Source organism: Heliangelus exortis, chromosome 2 (genome assembly GCF_036169615.1).
Source record: "Heliangelus exortis chromosome 2, bHelExo1.hap1, whole genome shotgun sequence".
NCBI lineage: Eukaryota > Metazoa > Chordata > Aves > Apodiformes > Trochilidae > Heliangelus > Heliangelus exortis.
The window spans coordinates 90,264,091-90,286,595 of record NC_092423.1 but is presented as its reverse complement, the minus strand read 5'-3'; the positions used below and the strand labels follow the sequence as shown (position 1 = coordinate 90,286,595).

At 36.6% G+C, this 22,505-nt stretch overlaps 1 protein-coding gene across 3 annotated transcripts in view; it reads left to right on the top strand.

The window, feature by feature from the left end:
- Nucleotides 1–22,505, top strand: part of INVS (inversin) — an 85,580-nt gene that overhangs the window by 45,910 nt on the left and 17,165 nt on the right. For all 3 annotated transcript variants that reach the window (XR_011724452.1, XM_071736948.1, XM_071736949.1), the window contains 7 exons: nucleotides 3,480–3,660; nucleotides 7,206–7,315; nucleotides 8,175–8,346; nucleotides 12,869–13,024; nucleotides 14,485–14,714; nucleotides 16,239–16,345; nucleotides 19,311–19,523. Coding sequence is in view for 2 of the 3 variants with exons in the window: in XM_071736948.1 (XP_071593049.1) it covers nucleotides 3,480–3,660; nucleotides 7,206–7,315; nucleotides 8,175–8,346; nucleotides 12,869–13,024; nucleotides 14,485–14,714; nucleotides 16,239–16,345; nucleotides 19,311–19,523 (1,169 nt within the window). In the remaining variant the exon portion in view is untranslated. The remainder of the gene's footprint in view (nucleotides 1–3,479; nucleotides 3,661–7,205; nucleotides 7,316–8,174; nucleotides 8,347–12,868; nucleotides 13,025–14,484; nucleotides 14,715–16,238; nucleotides 16,346–19,310; nucleotides 19,524–22,505) is intronic.

The window sequence follows — 22,505 nt, the reverse complement described above, 5'->3', positions numbered from 1 at the left end:
AAATTTGAATTCAAGCTTGAGAATTATTAAAGCTAGGAGGGAATGTAAAACTTCACTTTTCACTGTAATGGCTCAGATGAATGCTTTTGAATGATTATTTAAAGAAGTGTTATTCACGCTTTGATTACTGCAGTTGGTGCATTTAACAATGTTAACTTTGATTGTATTTTTGTTTAAGAGATTTATAATTTTTAAAATGTTTTTAATAGATTATCTGTTACTGTACTAGTGGCTAGGCATAGTAATGAACTACAGTATGTTTCAAGTACATTATTTTTTTTTCTCTACCAAAACATGGTAGGCAGCAAGGAAAGTGCAAAGTAAGCTGACAGCACTTGTCCTTTTAAAATCAGACTTCAGTCTCTTCAAGGATCTGCTTAGTAGGGTGGAATGGAACAAAGCCCTGGATGGGAAGGGAGCCCAGGAAAGCTGGACCGTATTCAAAGATCCCCTCCTGCATGCCTAGGACCAATGTGTCCCAGTGAAGAGGAAGGCAGACAGGAGTGTCAGGAGGCTGGCATGGATGAGCAAGGAACTCCTGGACACATTTAGGGTTAAAAACAAAGTTTACAGAGGATAGAAGTTAGTACAGGTACTGTGGAGAGATAAGGTTAGGGAAGCAAAAGCACGGAGGGAATTGGATCTGGCAAGCGAGGTTAAGGGTAACATCAAAAAATTCTGTAGGTATGTCAATGATAAGAAGAAGACTAGGGAACATGTGGGCTTACTCCAGAATTAAACAGGAGGAGAGCTGGTCACCCAAGATGTGGAGAAGGCTGAGGTATTCAATGACTGCTTTGCCTCTGTCTTCACTGGCCATGACTCTGGTCACAGCCTCCGTGTTGCAGAAGCTAAAGGCAGGGGTTGGGAAAATGAAGATCCCCCAAGATCGGGTTTGAGACCACCTAAAGAACCTGAAGGTGAACAAGTCCATGGGACCTGATGGGGTGAACAAGTCCATGGGACCTGATGGTATTCACCCGTGGCTCCTGAGAGAGCTGGTGGATGAAGTTGCAAAGCTATTGTCCATCATATTTGAAAAGTCATGGCAGTCTGGTGAAGTTCCTGCTGTCTGGAAAAGGGGGAACATACCCCCCATTTTTCAAAAATGGAAGAAAATAAGATCCAGGGAGTAATAGGCCAGTCAGTCTCACCTCTGTGCCTGGCAAGATCATATCAGCAACATGGGCAGTGTATTCAAATGCACCCTCATCAGGTTCGCTGACAACACCAAACTGTGGTGCAGTCAACACCCTGGAGGGAAGGGATGTCATCCAGAGGGACCTTGACAGACCCAAGAAGTGGACTTGTGCAAACTGCATGAAGTTCAACAAAGCCAGTCGCAAGGTTCTTCCTGAGTCGAGGGAATCCCATGCACAAATGCAGCTTGGGAGGAGAAAAGTTTGAGGGCAGCCCTGAGGAGAAGGACCTGGGGGTGGCAGTGGACCAGAAGTTTGATAAGAGCCATCAGTGTCTGCCATCATCAGAAAGCCAGTCAGGTCCTGGGCTGCATCAGATGAAGCACAGACAGTCAAGGGAGGTGGTTCTCCCCTTCCGCTCTGCTCTTGTGAGACCCCACCTGGAGTGCTGTGTCCAGTTCTGGAGTCTCCAGCATAAGAAGGACACAGAGCTCCTGGAATTTGTCTAGAGGAGAGCCACCAAAATGATCAGAGGGCTGGAGCACCTCCCCTATGAAGCCAGGCTGAGGAAGTTGGGGTTGTTCAGCCTGGAGAAGAGGAGGCTCTGAGGTGACCTTATAGCAAACCTCTGAAGGAGGCCCAGAGGAAAGCTGGGGTAGGGCTTTGTACTGGGTATGTAGTGAGAGGACAAAGGGAAATGGTTTAAAACTTGAAGAGGGGAGATTTATGTTAGATCTTAGGAAAAAATTCTTTCCTGTGAAGGTGGAGACACTGGCACAGGTTGCCCAGGGAAGCTGTGGCTGCCCCCTCCCTGCAAGTGTTCAAGGCCAGGTTGGATGGGGCCTTGAGCAGCCTGGTCAGGTGGCAACCTGTCTGTGGCAGGAGGGTTGGAACTGGATGATCTTTAAGGTTCCTTCCAACCCAAACTATTCTGTGATTGCATGATTAACACTTTTGACACCTAAAATTGATTGTTGAAGTTTTTTTACATATGAGGCAGGCAACTTAATTAGTGTTTTAATTCAGTATATTAAGTATGTAAATCTTTAACTTTAGAAAAGCTTTATAGTCAAGTATTAGGGGGTTTCAGTTTGCACTGTTGGAAAAATTAGACAGTAAGAAATAAAGAATCAGGGCATTGCAGGGTTGAGGTTACTACTGAAGTATTAAGTTAGTCAGATTGCACTTAAGAACTAGTGCACTCTATCTAACTATTGTAACTCTAAATGTTTGGGTTTTTTTAATCTATTTAAAAGAAAATAGAACATATAGTATGCCTAACCTTGATCAATTAATATCTGGGTAGAAAACATATTTCTGGAGTTAAATGATTTCCTTCTTCTTGATTTGTTGTTCTCAAAGTTAGATGTACATTTTCTACATAATAGTTACCACATTTCAAATAATACAAATGCAAGTAATTTAATGGCCTATTTGTGTACCTAGTGAAGTCAATAGGAAGAATTTGCAATTAGTTTAGTGAGAAGGGTATCAGGAACTTGATTTAACCGTTGAAAAGGTGCACTGATCAGAATCTCTCCCTCCTCTTTCATAAGTATTCTAAGATATAGTGTGACTCTGTATTTTTAGGGTTGTCTTTCTCAGTTAGCATGGGTTAAAATCCACCTCAGTGTTGGAAATTTAAAAAGTCTGAGGGCTACATTCCTTTTCTCTTTTGCACAGGATTCACATGACTTCAGTAAATTGTTCAGGGCTGTTGGAGATAGAGCAGCAGACTTGAATTGTATCATTTATTTAAGCTCTTGACATTCTGCTTCTGCTTTAGATGTTTGGTGTCCTGCTTTCTGAGTTTTAGTTGTTTGATTGTTTACTATTTTCTTTTAAGATACCTCTTTTTTTCAGGAAAGAAAAGTGTAAAGTGTGTGTTTTGTGTGCCTTTATGATATTTTCCATTTTGGGATCTCTGCAATGCAATGATGTTAATTTCTGCCTGTTTGTTCTTTTGGCCTGAGAAAGAGAGTAATGAGGAGAAGTCTTTCTAGAAGAAAGTTGATCAGAGGGGAATTATAATATTTTATTATATGATACGACACGACACAATGACGCAACACATTAAAATATAATATACAACAGACTAAAAATTTCAGGGTATGTAGCGAAAATCAGGTCTCGTACACTAGTTAATAAGTATTTTAAAAATTCCATTAGAAATAATTGAAAATAGCCTATACTGCCACAAAACTATTTGGTTATGGAGTTATATTCTACTGAACAAGGGCAGTTTATGTCCTTATTGTAAGACTGAAAACATCTGTAAAGAGTATAGTTTCTCTCTTCAGCTTAACTATTTTTTACACTTTATATTGTTTTTTTTTAAAGGAAGCTGCACCTACAGAATCTCTGCTTAACTGGCAAGACTATGAAGGACGAACTCCTCTTCATTTTGCTGTTGCTGATGGGAATGTAGCAGTTGTTGATGTCCTGACCTCCTATGAAGGCTGCAATGTGACATCTTACGACAACTTGTTTCGAACTCCCCTTCACTGGGCAGCCTTACTTGGTAAACTGGGCAATGCTGAAGTCATTTAATAGTTAATTGACTGTAGTGTTTCATCTTTGTCTCTGTTTTTTGTTTAATTCCAGTCTGGCATTATGCTAACCAGTCTCTTAGAACAACAATATTTTCTGCTAGACCAGGATTGGAAGTTTGTGTACATATTGGGGTTTTTTTAGCTTCAGATTCTCCAGCTCATTGTAAAATGCATTTTTTCAGCAGGCTACATATGCACATGATTTAAGAACAATTAGAACATATTGAGATGTTCTTGCATATGTAGCTTTGCTCTTAGTTAAAAATCCCACAACTGATACCCTAGAGCAAAGTGGGGTCTGCACACCCCAGTGTGTGTGCAACACAATTCATGGGGATACATGAAGAAAATATCATAACTTCTTGTATTTATTTTTTATCTGAAAAAAGAGGAAACTTTACTAATATTTAACACATGGTATTATGATAGTATCCTGACTTCACTTAAGGCAGTCACACAGGGTTTGTTTGCAAGGTGCCTGAAGGAAGTGACACTTCACAACACAGGGAGGTTGACAATGGCATCATCACTCATCTGCCCGCTTTCAGCTTGGTGTGATGTGTTGCAGTTTATGTGTGCCCTGTTCAGTGGTTTTATGGTGTATTATCTAGTTCTTACTAAACTATCCCTCACGAAATAGAGAAATTACTTAAAGATTCCTGCAAAGAAAATGCAGATAATCTAATAATGCCAGCACAAGTGAATGACAAGGAAGTGGCAGACCTCACACTTCTACTCCTAGTATGGGCTCTTCATCAGATACATTATGGCAATCTAATCAGATCTGACAAGAAGTTTTATTCAGATAAAGTTTATTTCTGTTCAGATTGCTACCGAGATTCAGGTGCTCTGTAAATTGTAACTTTGCATATGTGAATTCTGCATGGTTTGATTTTACAGGGTACAAAACTGGATCTTTGCAAACCGAGTAAAAATCTTAAATATTCTAAATATGGGGAAACTGAAATCATAAAATGACAGGTACAAAAATAATATAATTAAGAAAATTTACGTCTTATTTTCAATTCTCTCATGTGCAGAAGGAAAAAAATAAATACCACATACTGGATAAAAAAGAATCTTCAAGCAATCTCTCCTTCATCCCCATAACCCCTTGGGATACTGCAGACAAAGAATGCCAATAAAAAAATCATATTGCTCACTGGAGTGAGTTACTGCAACACCAGTGCCAATATACATGTAGTTTCATTATGTTTATTTTTTTTTCTTTAAACAAATGTTCTTTGATTTGCATTTGCATTCAAGTGGGAATATTGAATTTTTACAGCAAACATTTTAAGTCTCATAGGATCAGTCTGTCAAAGAAATAGTCATTATCACTTGGTTCTGTCCAAGAAGCAAAATTTATTGTGTTTTGAAATTGATTGTATTTAAGACAGAAGTTCTGTCTGTTGGAAAAATGGATTGCTTAATCAATGTGGAATATAAAGGGAAGATGTGCCAAGACTTCCAGAGTCCTTCGTGAACTCATTGGAGTCTCCAGGTGTCATATTCCCAATGGGACCACTGAGTAGTAGATAGTGATTAATTTTTAGGCTTCTATTTTAAGTTAGATACTGTATGTACATCTCAGAGAGTCTAAAATGTTACTAAATGAGTTAACAGTAGGAGGTTTTACGTAGTGCATGGGTTTGGCCCTAGATACTCTGTTAAAGATGATGGGTTGCAGATGACTGCATTTTAGGATATTGTCCTAAACTTTTGTTTAGATAAATGGTTCAGTTAAGTTATTTCTCTTCTGTATAAAAGTAGTAAAGAAATGACAGTTCTTGACCTCAAGAATTAAGTTTTAATGTTTACAGTCATGTCCAAGTGAGACCCATCTTTGCACCAATTTATTTGTATTTATCCAATACAGCTTCTTTTTTCAACTCACTCAAGCCTTCTTTCTCATAGCTAACTTACATAGACCTCCTGTTCTGATTCCAGAGTTCAGTTACCCTTTTTCTAGTTGTGTGTCCTGAGAGTTCAGGTAACATTTTTTCCAGGCTCAGTACTCCTAATAGTATTCTTATGTTTTTCCTGAAAGGGTTGCACTCAGAACAAATTTCTTCCAGTGCACCTCAGTTTGCTTCATGTAGTATTGAGATGGCAAGAGCATAGCATCATTACATCTCTTCTTTTTAGTGTTTTTGTGGTACAAAGGGACAGAATATTGTGATGTTCTGGGACCAGGATTGTATTAGTGGCTGAAAGAGAAGCCTTCCGGTACACCCTAAAGCCATAGGAAAAAAAAAAACCTCAAATGGCTATTCATCCTTTTTGGCCCAGGCTGACCACTTTGTCTCATTTCTGATACTTCTGTACATATAAAGTCTGAAAGTGCCATTCAACAAAAGTAGTTTCCTATCATCTTTTATGATTTAAAAGCTTCAGACCACAACTGTTACACAGCTTCATTCTGTAATTGTCAGTGTTTTCGTTAAGAAGTCTACTGTTAGTAGAAAGCTTTACCTATTTTAAAAAATTTATTCTAAAGCAATTCAAGTCAGCTGGGCAAGAGTAACAAGCTGCAAAATTGTTTTCCCCCCTTGCAAAATGTGGGGAGAATTCTCTGGTAAAATCAGAGCATTTTTATGTGATTTGTTGGTAAGCCTCGTAGTATCTCTTAAAATACCAAATCATTAAAATGTCCTGAGAGCTACATATACCCACAAAAGAAAGCATATGAAAGGATCAATTAACTTTAGTGGCAATACACTCTATGGTGCCTTTGTTTTCCCATCTGTGAAGTGAATATGAAGTTAGCTATTCTCCCAAAATGCTGTGATTTTAATCTAAAGCCATTCTAATCTGTTTTGATGGAAGGAGTTCTGTGTGTAAGTTTGTTGTTTATTGCAGATATGGCAGCTGGTAGTAGACTGGCCTCCAGATTCTGTTATATTTCTTCAGTTGGCATTGTGATTGAATAAAACCTAATTAAAGAGTTTACACTTAGTTTACATGGAGCAGTGTGATACAGGATTAAAATGTCAATGTTGGTTTAACCTGCCTTTTAGTGTAGATGGACAAATGCTCATCATCATCAATCTGAGCTCACTTCACTGCTTCTTGCTGACCTCTCACTCAAATGCAGCACCTCGGCTTGAATCATCAGAAGCATTTTCTGGAAATATTCATTGCCATGCTAATAGCACAGCTGTCTTATCAGCTACTGCTGCTTTCCTTCTTTATGAAAATGCTCTAGTGATTTTGTTTAAAAGAAACAGGAAATGTTTCCACACATTCCTATTCATAGGTCATTCTGTTTTAAAGATGCCTCTCAAAAATGAAGATACAGAGTGTGGAACTGGCACACTGTTGGGAAGAAGTTGCATGCCAGGCTTAATAGTCTGAATATCACTACTTTTGTGTCTTTCATGTTTAGACTAATGGCTAAAACACAATTATATATTGAAGTCTGTTCTGTTTCTTCTGGGTTTGTTTTGGTTTTGTGTTTTTTTCTTAGTAGGGAATTGTTTAACTTTAGGTTTTATTGTATTATTTCTCTCAGGTCATGCACAGATTGTCCATCTCTTATTAGAAAGAAATAAGTTTGGAACCATCCCATCTGATAGTCAAGGTGCAACACCCCTTCATTATGCAGCACAAAGCAACTTTGCTGTAAGTAGCACATACTCTAAATGTAAAATAAATATAATTTGCTGAAGTATTTACAGTGTAACAAGTGTTTGAGTTGTTTTTAAAATCATATGACAGCATGTTGTCTGCAAAAGCTTAATTCAGGGTTTTGTTATGTTGTGTGATATTGAGAATTTGTTGTGTGTCTTATTGAGAATTTAGCAATTCTTTAAAGAAGTGGACTCCTTTGCTGAGACATTCACATAAACACAGCATTTGAAGAAATAATTATTAAGTAGGTTTAAGTAGGGATGTCAGTGTAACACAGTGGAAAGCCTGGATTCAGGTGTAAAGAATTTTTTTTATTTATAATATTTTAGTAGTTAGTAACCTGTTAATATTATTAAAAATTAGGAGATATGTCTATATTGCCCCAAAAGTCTTTTTTTAAATACACAAATTAATTTTTAATAACCAAATTATTGGAATTCGATAAACTTAAATATTTGTAGATGCAGTCATATTTAGAACTGGAGCAATGAGAATATCTATCTGGAGAATAGTTTGAAAGAACATTTATTTTATCACCATAGTATTACATAAATATTTTCATAAGCTGGTAATATTTTTCCATTGCTTTCTTCACAGTGACTGCGGTATCCTAAACTCCTTATGATGTACACATGATATTTGACACTAAAAAGAAAAAGTATTAAATAAATGACAGTATTAAACTCATACTTAACACTGATGAGGAGAAGGACATTGCAGAAAGTACCAAACTATTACTCTGTTTAAATATAAAAAGTAAAACTGAATCTTTCATTTGTATATGATACACAATAGTTGCTTGTTGTTACAGATTCCTTGTAATGTTAATTTTGATAGTATGTCTTTTTAGGAAACAGTTGAAGTATTTTTGAAACACCCTTCTGTAAAAGATGACTCAGATCTGGAGGGAAGAACATCCTTTATGTGGGCAGCTGGCAAAGGCAGTGATGATGTCATTAGGACTATGCTGAGTTTAAAATTGGATATTGATATCAATATGACAGACAAATACGCTGGCACAGGTAAGATGCTTTGTTATAAAAGAGCCACTGGGTGTTTCCTGTTGGTTTAATTTCCACCAAATAAAGCACTCTGTTAGAAGCTACATTAATCTTTTCCTGGATGCGTATCTTAATTCTAAAAATGTTTCTGAATTCATTCAATTGTGTGTGTGAGTGGCTTCTTTCTCTTACTGTGGTAAAGAAAGAAATCTTTTCTGTGCACGTTGGACCAGCTCATTTGAAACACAGCAAGAAGAAATGTATTGTTGTGCTGCTACTTACTTGGATCTGTAATCCTAGGAAAACGAGGAGCTATTCTGTATTTTAAGTACAAAATGGAATAATACAGTTGCATTAAAAACTCTCCCTAAAAATGCCTGGTAAAAAATTTGTCAGTAACTAAGTACTTGAAACAATATGTAGCAAAGTATTTAGTGAATGACTGTAATGAAAATTATAAGTACTGTAGTTATTTGTGAAGATAATGTAATGAAGATTAGATCTATTGCACTTTTATTGTCCAAACAAGAGGTTAAACTTATTTGGACAGGTTTATCATCTTATTATCTGGCCAAGGCAAAAGAAAATATGCAACACAGTGTTTTGGAATTCAAGCATGCAAGTAATGAAATTTGAAATTTCCTGTAGCAACTTTGAATTTATCTCTTGTAATGAAAAGCTGTAAGAATTATTAGTAGAAATATTGTACCTATATGGTACTTTTAACAAAACCAGAGTAACAGGGCTGACAGCAAGACAGATGTTGAAGGCTTACATGTGTTCAACAGTGTTGGAAATACAGGTGAAAAGTTAAACGAACAGTGTGTATTGCAGTATTCATTTATACAAATTTTATTGTATTTGTTTTAATGCATAATACCTAGGCATTATTTTTGGCTGCACACACGCACAAATTAGCCTAAGCTGCGTGGCTAGATTTAGGGAACTTGCAGCATACATCTATCCCAACCAAGAAACAAAGATATTAATTTAGCAGCTTTTCCCTTTTCAGATCACACTTGACATGCAAATGGTAAATAAATACAATGTCAAGGTTACATGGTTCAAGATTAGAAAGACAGCACGTATGAATATTACTTTCATATAAAAAAATTGAAATGTTTATTTCCTTTATGAGTGTGTGTGCACTTACACAAAAACCCAAGTGCAGGTACTATAAACTTGTGTTTAGCTATCTAATCTATCACTTTCCTTACAAAATAACACACCCCCCCAAAAAAGTATTTCCAGTTTATGATAGTTTGTAATTTTTGAGTTTAAGAAATAGTGCAACAAATGAAATATCAGTCTTCATGTTTTATGATTTTACAGACTACACACTCTACAATTTTAGTTTTGTTTCAGCTTTTGTTGGTCTCACCTGTATTTGCTCCTTATTGAAAGTTCCCTTTGAAATACCTCACAGGATTTGTTCTAGACCTTAAGGTGCAGTAATGTCGTAATCACTGTGCAAACCTCCTTGAAAGGGTTTTCTTCTTTGCAGACAGTAGTCACACCTTGTGTTTCTGAAATTACTCAGGTGTGGATCTCATGCTTGAATAAGGTGGTTGTGTTTATTATCTTTCAGTCTTAAATGTTACATAGCACTGATGTGTAAACACCTTTTAACTTGATTTTAGTTGTCGGGTTTTTAATCCAAGGAAACAAATGGATTTTCCATTGGCTGGAAACTGCCATTGTGCAGAACAAACTAGCAGCCTTAAAGTGGGGAATTTTGCCATTTGTTGAGCAGTCCAAATGTGACCATTGTGCAAGCATATGCAGTAGCATGAGTTTATCATAGTGAGCTGTAAACTTAAAAGGAAGCCCACCAGTAAATCAGTCTCTAATTTCATCCCTGTTGGATTTTTTTATTTGTTTTCAGTTTGGGTTTTTTTTGTTTTGTTGGGTGGTTTTTTGGTTGTTTTTTTTTTTTTTTTTTGCTTTTTCCAAAGGTTCTTAATCATTCCTGAGTTTGGGTGAGGGAAAAGCAGTGCTGTATTCTGACAGGAAACTATGCAGTAATAGAAAATAGTGTGCGTGCCTCTGTGCCTGGGATGCAGTTGCTGAGGAGAGTTCAAGGTTGTGTTTTTTTCTGACTTTTGTGTGCCCACTCAGTTAAGCTCAATTACAACGCTGCGTTAACGCAGCCTTTTGCATTTATTTAAAAAGAGCAGGCTCTCCATTCAGAACATCCAGACTCTGGGCATTGTGTAGGAGAATGACACCAAGGGAAAGGAATTTCCCCGTTCTCAGAGATCAGCGCTGCAGGAGCATTACAGGGGCAGCTTTATAGCTCTGCCGTCACTGCCTACAATGGAGAGGGCTCTGTCTGCCGGCTGAACAAAGGGCCCATTGTGACCAGCTGGCCCAAGAAGCTCTTCAGTCACCGTGACTCCATCACAGAAAATTTGGCTTACAAGAAAATATTGAACACAAAGTGCGAAACAAGATGCCTGCGTCAGAATGAGTGATAGGGGGGCAGAACCGGCCAAGCTGACACAGCAGCTCTTTTTCTATTGTATTGTTATACACACCCCATGTGTCATCTGATGGAGTGGTTTACTGCCTTTGGTTTCATAAGAAATGCAGTACAAAAACCAGAACCTAGAGTTTACTGTAAGGTCAGACCGTGAAAAACCGTGCCCGTCCAAATGTACCAAGCAACAGGGATCTCATTCTTGTCAGATCTCTACTGAGAGCCACCCACCCTCCTAGCTACTCTACATCTTGCTGCTTACAGGTATTTTTCACAAGTGCAATGAGTGCCTCTGTGCATTTTAGCTGCAACAGTCAAGTTAAACATCAGTGCCTTCTTCAAGGCATGATTTCAGTCACTAGGGCAGCACTTTGTGCAGCGTCTCTGGCTGTCACCCCAGTTCTTGTAGGAGGTGCCTCATTTGTCTGTTATCACCCTCCCAGTTCCTCTCGCTGATTTTGAGAATCTGTTTTTCAGGCGACGTGCTTCAGCTGGATTGGATTCACAGGCAGCAGGAGCAATCTGTGTACTTTAGTAGTGCCTGTGTAACAGGTTATGCTGGGTTTCATAAGCTGTGTGAAGACGGTGCTGGTGGTAAACAGTAGCAGGGAAATAAAAAAAAACCTGGTTGCTTGGTGTGCTCGCTATGGTCCAAGGAGCAATTTCTTCTACTGCTGGCCTTCGCAGTGTGCCTTTCTGTATAATGCCTTTGCTGGATCCTGACCCTGCCTGTTTTAACCTGCAACCAGTAGAGACATGTAGGTACTGTGTAGAGCCCCAAATTAGCTGTTTGAGCAGCCTAAATTCTTACCAAGATGAGTATTTTTGAAATTTTGTGAGGAAATACGAGTTCACTCTACTAAATGTCCATTTATGGATTGCAGTGTTCTGAATTATTTTGATATCATCACCTGTAAAGTAGTTCAGATGTAAGGAAGGAAGTATGCCTATGAGAATGTAGGTCTTCTAATTTGATTGCTGACTGTGGGAAATAATCCAGTGTTGTTTGAACATAAATTTTAACTGAAATCAGCAATATATGTGTCCTCTCTTGGTCTGAAATATCATTGCCACACGTGTGTGGCTTGCCTATCCTTCAAAGAGAACACTGAACTGGTTGGACTGGCATTTCAACTTTTTTCCTCAACTCCACCTGGCAGTGCCAGCAGGATGCCGTGTTAGATGATGCAATTTCAGTTAAAGGACTCCACATCCTTACCTCTGAGATCTTACTGTCCTAATGTAGTTCTGTGTGATTTGTTGGTTTGAACTCAAGTGAAGTCTGCATGCACTTGAAGGTGAGAAGGTAAAGAAAGCTACAGAAGAGTGGGAGTCTGCAGAATCAACGTTGCATGCGAGTTTCCATACAAGTGAACTTCATAAACTGTTGGGATAACACACAATGTACTATCTAGTCTGTTCATCATCTTTTTTTCTCTTTTCTGAAGAAATCAGCGACCTGCAGGTGCTGTGTGCAATGTGATGGCCTCGCTGTGTGATTTTTGTGTAAAATTTTCTCCAAGTAATTCTGAAAAAAAAACCCGACAGCTGAGTGCTTACCTGGAATTACCTTTAACTGAGACAGATTTGCTTATCTGAAAGAAAAAGAAAAAAAAAAAAAGAGTATTTTTAGGAAAACACTGAAGAAATAGTGAAAGCTTTCTCTGATTGGCAATGGCCAGTTTCATCTCCATTGGGGTGATGTTAGAAATGCCACATAATGGAGGCAAAAGTAAGATCATGTTACATTCTCCTAATAAGAAGCTGCTGACCTTCCACAGTTCCTTAGTATAAACCAGTCTTGGTAGAATTAGTGTTAAAATTCCTATTTGTACAAGGTATTTCAGGGCTAACAGTTTCTCTGCTTATTGTTCTGTTGCTTGTACCACGAGGAGATGTGGTTAGTGATCTTGTTGTGGTTCTTCCGTTTCTTATGGTTGAAAAGCACGTTTTTGCCCAAAGTGGCTGAAATGAATTTTTATTTTGACTGCTTTAATTGCGAACCTCCAAAGCTCATGATGTACTGTGTCGTTTTTTTTTTTCCCAACTACTTTATTCTTTCAGCATTACATGCTGCTGCCCTTTCTGGCCATGTCAGCACAGTGAAATTGCTGCTGGAACATAATGCACAGGTAGATGCTTTGGATGTCATGAAGCATACCCCGCTTTTCCGAGCCTGTGAGATGGGACACAAAGAAGTGATACAAACACTTATTAAAGGTCAGATGTTATGAATTTACAAATTACAAACCTGGTCAGAGTTCTCCTGCCGCATTCTGTGGGATTGGGAAATAAACAGCACAGCTGAGCAAGAGGTGGGGTAGGAAATCACTTCTCTAAAGCAGGTTTTGTGTGTAAGTACCCTATGTGGAACAGCACTAGTAAATGTAAAAGATTATCAGAATGTTGTGCAAAAAGGCTAGAAGAGTTAAATATAAAACTTTCAAAATTGGGTTAGTTTTTTTCACAGCTTTTTCTGCTCAAGTCTTTTCAAGTATGTTCTGGTCTTATTTTTCTTCAGTAAATAATACCAAATTAAGCTTTCTTCTCTTTTGTGAGAAAGCATTTTTAGGTTTCTTTGAAGGCTTTTTGACTATTGAATTTAATCTTTATTCTTTTAATTAAGGTAGCTATCAAAAATCCCAACTAATTTTAAATGTTTCTAAGCATTTCTAAACATTTAAAACATTTCTAAATGTTTTTCTCTGATTGTTTTTTGCAAGCAATATTTTATTTGTAGACAGAAATAAGATTTAGTAATATACACAGTTTTAGATGATTGTAAAAATTCTGCTAAAGTGGAAGCAATATGGTCAATAAACAATAAACAATTAAAAAATTGTATTTTTGATGGAAAATTCTTTCATTTTAGCTTCACATAAAACTTCTAAGTAGCTGGAAGCAGCCTACTTCCTACTTGATGTATTATCCCATTTATGGACAGTTGAAGTATCCAGGCTAAGAAGTTGCAAGTTTTCCATCACCCAGTCTTTCTTACTGATCAGAGGGGGCTTCCCTCTGATCTGCTGGGGATATTTTAACCCCGTTTAGGAGGAGCTTTTCCTCCCACCTCCTATGCAAGTTAGCTTTTGTAGGTTCAAGAAGCTTAGTTATCAGAACTTAGTTATGTTTGATTAAATATTTTATGATATAGACTATCATTGCTTCTTGTTGGCTCAATTTTTTGTTTGTGGAGGTCTGTTTTTTATGGAGTTTTACAATTTACAAGAATACACAGAGAATACATAAAAGTCTTAACATGCTTAAATTTTATAAAATCAAGCTTTTTTAATACTACTTCTTACACTGCAAATGTTTTATCTTGTATGCTCTAGAGATTTAAAAATATACTTCATTTGAAGTCTAATATTCAAAAGAGATTGTTGTTAAGAAATAAAAGTTACACTGGAAATTAATAGGCCTGAAACAAATAGAGGCTGAGTTTTTCTAGGGCATTTTACAAACCTGTAAGTTCTAAGGAGAGGATACTCATTGAAACTGTCTCATTCCTGATTAGTTTTTCTTTAGGTTTTAGGATTTGAGTGACAAAGCTGAAGTTACTTTCAGAAAAAATTCTCTGAATTGCCAGTTTACCAAATAACTTATAGGTGAACATAAGCCTGTTCTTTTTTTTTTCTTTTCACTCAAAGGATTTCCTTTTTATGTACGTGTTGTTACAGGAGGAGCAAGGGTAGATTTGGTGGACCAAGATGGCCATTCGCCCCTCCATTGGGCAGCCCTGGGAGGAAATGCTGATGTGTGCCAAATCTTGATAGAAAATAAAATCAACCCTAATGTGCAGGATTATGCAGGCAGAACACCTCTGCAGTGTGCTGCTTATGGAGGTTACATTAACTGCATGGTAGTGTTGCTGGAAAACAATGCAGATCCAAACATTCAGGATAAGGAGGTATGTTGTTCTTCACTGGGCTATTTAATTAACTTCAGAATAAACATAAGTCAAAGCATTTTCCTTTTTTTCAAGGTCACTGTCTTTTCTGGGACGTAGAAGCATCTTTGCTGCTGTTTATCACAAAAGGAAATGCATCCTGACATAATTTTTCCTATGGCTTCATTTCTAAAATCTTGAATGAAAAGCAGTATTTTAATATGCAGAATGAATTGAAGTTTTATATTTTCCCATATCACTTTTGACTTCTCCTTGTCAAAGTGTGACCTTACAAGCAGTAATTTTAATAATCTGATTTCTTAACTTCTGTCATTCTGTATTAACAGCTGACATGGGAATGTGATTTTGTAGTCTGTAGTGTGTTTCTTGAGCATAAAGACAGAGCAAGTAAGATAAGTCAAGTGAGACTGCACAAGAACTGCTTCCCTCATAAATATCCCCATACATGTCAATCTTCCAGGTGGAGAAAAAAAAAAAAAGTAACATTGATTATATGCTCTTTTGTGCCATTATTCAAACAGTAAGTGAAATTAGGAGCCAGAATAGTTGTGTAACATATAGCAGATTTCTTTATTAATGACATAATTTGGTAGAACTTCATGAGTCAAAAGAATTTCACACAAGTTGATAAAGTTTTCTGTAGCTATTCATTGTAAGGCATGGATAATTTTCCAGGTAATGAAAAGTGGGGTTTATTATGAGTTTTACAGAACAGGCTGGGGAGATTTTCCAGCCTGCCACCAGCTCTGCATGACATCAGATTTAGTACAGCTGAACACATACATCAGCTTCACCTATTTGGCACGGAAACACTGAAGCTCTTCAGCCCTTGGAGTTGAGGGGTGGCTTGCTAGCACTGAAATCAGAACATCTTCATGGGTTTTGCTGGTACCCAGCCTTCTAAGTATTTCCTACATTTGGAGTTCAGAAAAGTAAGACACTGACAGAAGGCATGGCTTGGAAGTGAAGTGAAACATCTGTGTTTTGTTAACAAAGTTTGAAGTATTTGCATTGTGGTTCTGTAATCCCTAAGACTGGTCATATATGGGCTGGATGTGTGTAAAACACAGCTTGAGAGCTGGTCTTTGTTAGCCTGATCTGATAAGCTTTCCTCAAACTTAATCTGATTTTGAGTTTCTGTAGTAAATCTTTCAGTCCTGTCACAGTGTTTCAAAGCAGCCTGGAAACCAGTCCAAACGATGAGGGTTAATGAGAGCTGCTTCAGTCCTGAGCAGCATACCTGCAAAGAGAGCAACTCTAGAGACAGTTTCCAGTTTCCTGATGCTGATTTTACAGTTGCTTTAAGTGAAGAAGCATCAGTGTAGTAATCTTCTTTAAAAAAAAAAAGTAAAACCAGAAAAAGTTAATTTTTAAATGCTGTATTCATTTATTTTAACAAGGAAGTTTATTTATTAGTTTGCCCTTCGTGTCCAGAAAATCATTGAATTACAGTATGGTTTAAGATTTTTATTGTGGCTTGATAGGGTTGAGGGATAATATTTATTTTTGTTCTATTGTTTACAGGGAAGGACTGCTTTGCACTGGCTTTGTAACAATGGCTACCTTGATGCTATAAAGTTGCTTCTTGGTTTTGATGCTTTCCCTAATCATATGGAAAACAGCGAGGAGAGGTATTGCTTGTCTGAATACATTATTCTGTAATTTAGCAAAAGTGCTACCTTCTACTTTAAATGTTGAGTGTTCAGATATTGCCAAAGTATCATGGTCTTGTATCTAAAAGAAGTGCCAAAATCTTGGGCGTGAGTGTAAGCAGCCTTTCTAATGTGACAAATCATCTTCAGACAAGGGATTGCAACTTCATCTGTTTATACTTTTGAACCTGTAACTTAACAGAGATTTCTGCAGTTATTTACTCATTATAGTCTTGTTTGAAATATTAAAGATCTTTTTAATTTATATGAAGTTGATAGTGGATATAGTGGACAGTGGATAGTGGATGAAAACACACTTCTGCTGCTGTTGGAACAGACTGGATTTTTTTTTTTTCCTATTTGGTAGGAATACAGTGAGAAGAAAGAAAATGGGAGAAACGTTATGTTTTAAAATAGTGATTTCAAATTACTTTGTGGTTAACTGTTTCCTAAAGGCTTAGTTTTAAAAAAAACCTACCTGTAATCATAAAGTGACAGTACATTTGCATCTCTTTTTGTCTTTCATTGACATAGAAATAATAGTTTTTTTAAAAACTGATTTGGGTTATGGAGTTTGAATTAGTCACATGACTGTGAAGATAATTACTATTAGCAGAAATTTGTAAGGCATTTTTAAAAGTAGTTGACCTCTTCATAATTATAAATAAAATTGTGATCATTATGCCATATACATTTGAATATTTTGACATTTTAAATAACTTGGGAATCCCATATTTAAGGTGATATCTGAGTCTTCCATACTTATCCCAGTTTTTGATTGCTTTCTGCCCTCATCGTCTCTTTTGTTCTCTAAAGGACTTTTCTCTTTCTTCCTTTTCTGTTCTTATTGTTTGTTGAGAAACACAAATGAAAATATAAATAATTCCTAATGAAGTAGTGTCAATGCTCTCTTCAGTAATTTTTGACAGAAAATTAAATAAAGAGTTGTAATTAAATAATTCTTAATAGGTAAGGTTAAAAACCACCATTTTGCCAGAAAGAAGACTGCTATTTTGCTTAATTTGTAGAAATAAACTAATGATTCTGAAATATCAGGAAAAGACCTTAGCTGTGGTTTTACTACTATCATTCAGTTAGTATCTATTTTTGTTTCTCTTCTGGCATTAGTATATGTTCTTATGTTTAAACCTAGATAACTCAAAATATTCCAAAGGTCAGCCCTTTAAGCTCTAGTGCATGTGCAAATCAAAACAGACCACCAATATTTCTAGATGAATCACTTTCTAAGTGTAGTTCTCCTTAAAAGGTGTATATTGTGTATAAAAATTGCATGATTGCCTCCTAATAAACATCTACAAAACCTTGTTTTATTGTTAAGAGATCAGAAGTTTGGAAAGTGGAAAAATCAAGTCATGTATTGCAAGAAGGGAGAGTAAAAATAACCTCATAGGTATGGTTCATCCATAATTGGTTCACCCATAAATCCATCCATAATTTTTTAATCAGTAGCAATTTCAACAAATAGTAATTTTTTTTCCAATACACTTACAAAAAGAAGCTTCTCTTCTTCACTTTGTCAAAGTGAAGATGAGTTACGAGATACTAGTCCAACATTCAATAAAACAGCATTTAATAAAATTAACAACATTTAATAAAAATAAACAGGTTTGTGAAAAGATGGAGCAGAGATTGCATCTAGGACTATAAGATGCCCACTTGCTTGCAGATGGATGATTTAGTGCTAGTCTGAAGGGCAGTAGGTTTGGTTTTGGTTACAAAGTTATTTCATAACAACCGGATCTCCTGGGTCCATGGCTTGGTGCCAGCCTGGCTGCTGTTTGACCACCTTAATGCCCAATAATGGATAACAGCTGACAGCTGATGTCTTCTTTGTGTGTTTTCCTGTGAACCCACGTGGATTTAAAAAGTTTAGAGGTAACCAGTGGAAAATAAAATTTACAGCAAAGCATGAACGGACATGAGAGTAATGGCTGGTTGTGAGGAATTTATGTAAGCAGCATTGAATGGATAGAGACCAATCATATAAGCCCCTATTCAGATTTTATTTGTGTGAATTTTTACTTTCAAGTGTAGCTATAGCTGAATTAGAGAATCCATGATTAAGAATATGGCTCTCCATGACTGGAATTCTCAATATAATATATTATCTTGGTACAAACATGCTAGTAGCATAAAGTTTAGCTTAGTATTTTTGTACCTGTTATTTAAAATATTCAAAACTAGGTATACCTTAAAAATGTGGTATGAGGTCCCTTCTGAAGTTCCCATTCCCAGGTTATCAAAACTCTGTATCTCTTTAAATGCTCTCAGCAACCCACCTTGACATACACATTTTCATGTTATGTCACTGTCGTTATTCCTGCAGACACTTCAGCTCAGATACTGTTAATCCTTCCATCAAACCATTGCTGTGTGGCAAGTCCAATTGTGCTTTCTGTCTGTTTTTCTTTGCTTACCAGCATTACGTCCTAGCAGGTTACCATCAAGAAGAGCCCTAATTTTCCCAGTCACATGCATTGACACTTGCTGTTTAATAGTCTTCTATTATATTGTCTTGATTATGGTTTGTGACTGATGGTTTGCCATCACTGTGTGTCTTTGCTGGATGTTCCAGTGTTGGTGAGAGACCTATGTACATTTTACCCCTGCAATGACAATGAGAATTTGGGGATTTTTTTTTTTTAAAGCAAAGCCACTTAATATTTTAGCATCTTTGTACACTTGAAAACAGACTTAAGTCTTCCTAGTGCTTAAAAAAAAAAAATATCCCTCGATGAAGATCTAATACTGCTGCTTGGTCACCTGTAGTGTCCTTCATCAGTCCTATAGAAATAAAGCCATATTTGACAGTAAGCCTGTAGAACTTAAATGTTGCCTTTTTTATGAAATGAGGATGAGCTAAATGTATATTATGTTTAGAATTCTAAAGTGATAATTTTTGTGGGTTTGTTCTGTTTTATAGATACACTCCACTTGATTATGCCTTGCTTGGGGAACACCATGAAGTGATTCAGTTCATGTTAGAACATGGGGCTCTATCTATAGCTGCCATACAGGACATAGCTGCTTTCAAGATTCAGGCTGTCTACAAAGGATACAAAGTTAGAAAGGCTTTTCAAGAGAGGAAGAATCTTTTAATGAAGCATGAACAGCTGAGGAAAGATGCTGCTGCCAAGTAAGTCTGAGACTTGAAATCTACTCCAGCAAATAGACATTTCTCATAAGTTTCTATATATCAGTGTATGATGTTTTCTGTTCCTTATCATCACTTATTCCTATTCTTATTCTTATTCTTATTCTTATTCTTATTCCTTATTATTATTACTTATTATTATCACTTGTTCCTTTTAGTAAAATTAATGGAACTGTAGAAAGCATATAATGGAATTTATTTTATACACCTATAGATGAAAATAATTTTCCAGATAATCCCAAATTAAATAGCAAGCTTTATATAATATACAAGAACAAGGCAAAATACCAAAAGCTGAGAAGCTAGCTTGTTACTCTCCGTGAATCTTGAGCTGATATTCTATGTGATGATAAAAAGGCTTGGAAAATATTTCTCTAAGGTAATGGAAACACACAATTAGTGACCTATCAAGTCTTTGATATCAGTTTTGAAAATAAATTAGTGAGTAGATGAAGAAAAAAACCCGGGATATTCTGGTTTAATAAGTCTTAGCTTGTTTCACAGGGGAGGTCGTGCTTTTCTAACAAACTGATCTCACGGATTTTATTTGCAGCTTTTGTCTTGGCACATATATTTTCTGCCTTTGAATTAGACTTCTTTCATGATATCATTATATTAGATTATAGTTAACTAACATATGCAATTTAAATAATTATTTGTAAGATGAGTGGGTTCTGTCTAGAGTTCTTATGCTATTTAAATTAATGGTAGCAAGGTGGTGAAATTCTAGAGTCAGAAGGTACATAAATGGTCACCAAAATACTTAGCTTGCTTGGGCTTTATCCTTAAGAGTCATAATATGAAGAAGAATAAATTAGTACCTGGCTTTCTCTTGAAGAAAGCTGACTCTTGAATGAAAAACATAACCACCTGAAAAGATTTCTGCATGATTTTGTAGGACTATTTCTGTAAAGAGAGGTCATGTGAATAAACACAACATAATTATTGGGCCTTAAGGTGTTTTTGTTGCATCCATGTGTCATAGACAGGCTTAGGTGGACTCTGCTCTAGTTCATGTTTGGTAGTTTGATGTTCTGTGTATCTGGATGGTCTGACCTTGATTTGGTTTGAATGCTGCTACTACCCCACTGGTTAATAATTGTTAATGCCCATAAGAACCATGGCTAGAAATACCAGATAACTAATCTCTTACTCACATCTTTAGATCCTGAGGTTGTAACTTGCAATCCCCCTACTGTTTACCTTTTCCACTGAAGTCAGTAGGAATCAAACCCATGCATGGAGAAGCTGCCTTTGCCTTTGAAAATGTCCCACATATCTTATATATTTCTTTTTAATTCTGAGAACTTTGCTTCTGGCTGTGTGGTCACAGCTGAGTACCAAATGAGGGAATTTTATTCATTGTGATGACAGTAATTTTAAGAAAAATCTACAATACACCATCTAGAAGAATAAATGAAAAAGGATTGCCTCATGGAAATTTGGGGGTGTTTTTCTCATTGTTTTCCTTCTGAGTTTCTGATGTACTTTCTGAAACTTACAAAGCTGCTGTTGATTTGTTTGAAAACAATAGAAAGAAAGTCTGTGTACTAAATACCATAAAACCAGAATTAAAATACAATTGCAGTGTACATGCAAATCATGTTGTCACATAACAAATTTTATTTAATTGCAGTTTTATAATCTGCAGTAAACTAGAGGGGACATTATGTTGTCATCATTCTGCACACCCATCTGTGCATTCCGCAGCTAAAATTGGCCAGGGTGTTGCTGCATGCAAAAAAATAATAACCTTGCTGATGTTTAAAAATCTGCTCTTCAGATTAAAGTAGACATTATGTAGGAAAGCAGAATAATGGTGAGCTCCTAGATTGAACACCCCCCCCCTACTATTTCAGTGTATGTATTTAAAATTTGATTTGTTATATGTCATTCTAGAGAGTCTCACTGATAGAAATAGTTCCTATGTCTTGCATGCTTTTAATTAGCCTGTTCTTTTTTTCTTTTTTCTGTTTTTTTTTTGTTTTTTTTTTTTAAAAAAAAAAAAACCCAAACCAAAACCAAAAAACAGAAAGTCAACCAACATCTCATATCTGTATTATTTTCTGGAAAAGTTACATTCAGTTACACTCACTGTATTCAGTGCCTGCAAAACATTTCTATACATATTCTGCCATGGTGAACAAACCTATATCAAAGAGATGGTAATTTAGAAAATAAAGATTGATGCAGCCCAAAACAACAGGCACACTGTTATGTCACTGAGCAAACAGATGTATCAGGAAACCAGTTTGGTTTAGCAGAGAAGCCATGACAGAGCTCAATTGCAGAAAGGCATAACACAGGAGGTGGAAGCAGGGATAGGCTGCAAAGGAAGAGCTTAAAAACCTTACTGGGGCACAGAATCATAGAATCATTTTGCTTGGAAAAGACCTTTTAAGGTCATCAAGTCCAACCATTAACCTGGCACTGCTAAGTTCACCAAATGGGAAGTGAAAGGGATATATAGGGGTGGTGTCCCTATAAATTCCTATAAATACCTATGGATATATAGGTGTTTAAAGACATAGATGAGATTCCCCTCTCACCCTTGTCTTGTCCAGGCTGAATAGTCCCAGCTCTCTCAGCCTCTTCTCATATGAATTATGCTTCAGTCCCTTAAGCTTTCACTGGGTGACTCCATTACATCAGTAATAAAAGACTGTGAAAGAATAATCCAGCTTCTGTCCATCTGGAACTTAACAAAGCAAGAGATAAGGACTGATCTTAATTTGCAAATAATAAACCCTATCAAACTCAATTTTGCTTTGTGACAGAATAACAGGTTTTGTGGTGATGGAGCAACAGTACCTGGCATTCAGACTTGCCTGAAGCTTTCATACTTGCTCATGTGCTGTTCTCCTTAGCAAAGTACAGCAATGTACCTTGAATCAAACTGCTGTCAGATGAGTGAAAACTGGAAGAAAATTAACAAAAGGTAGTTCTTAATGGTTCTAAACTGGA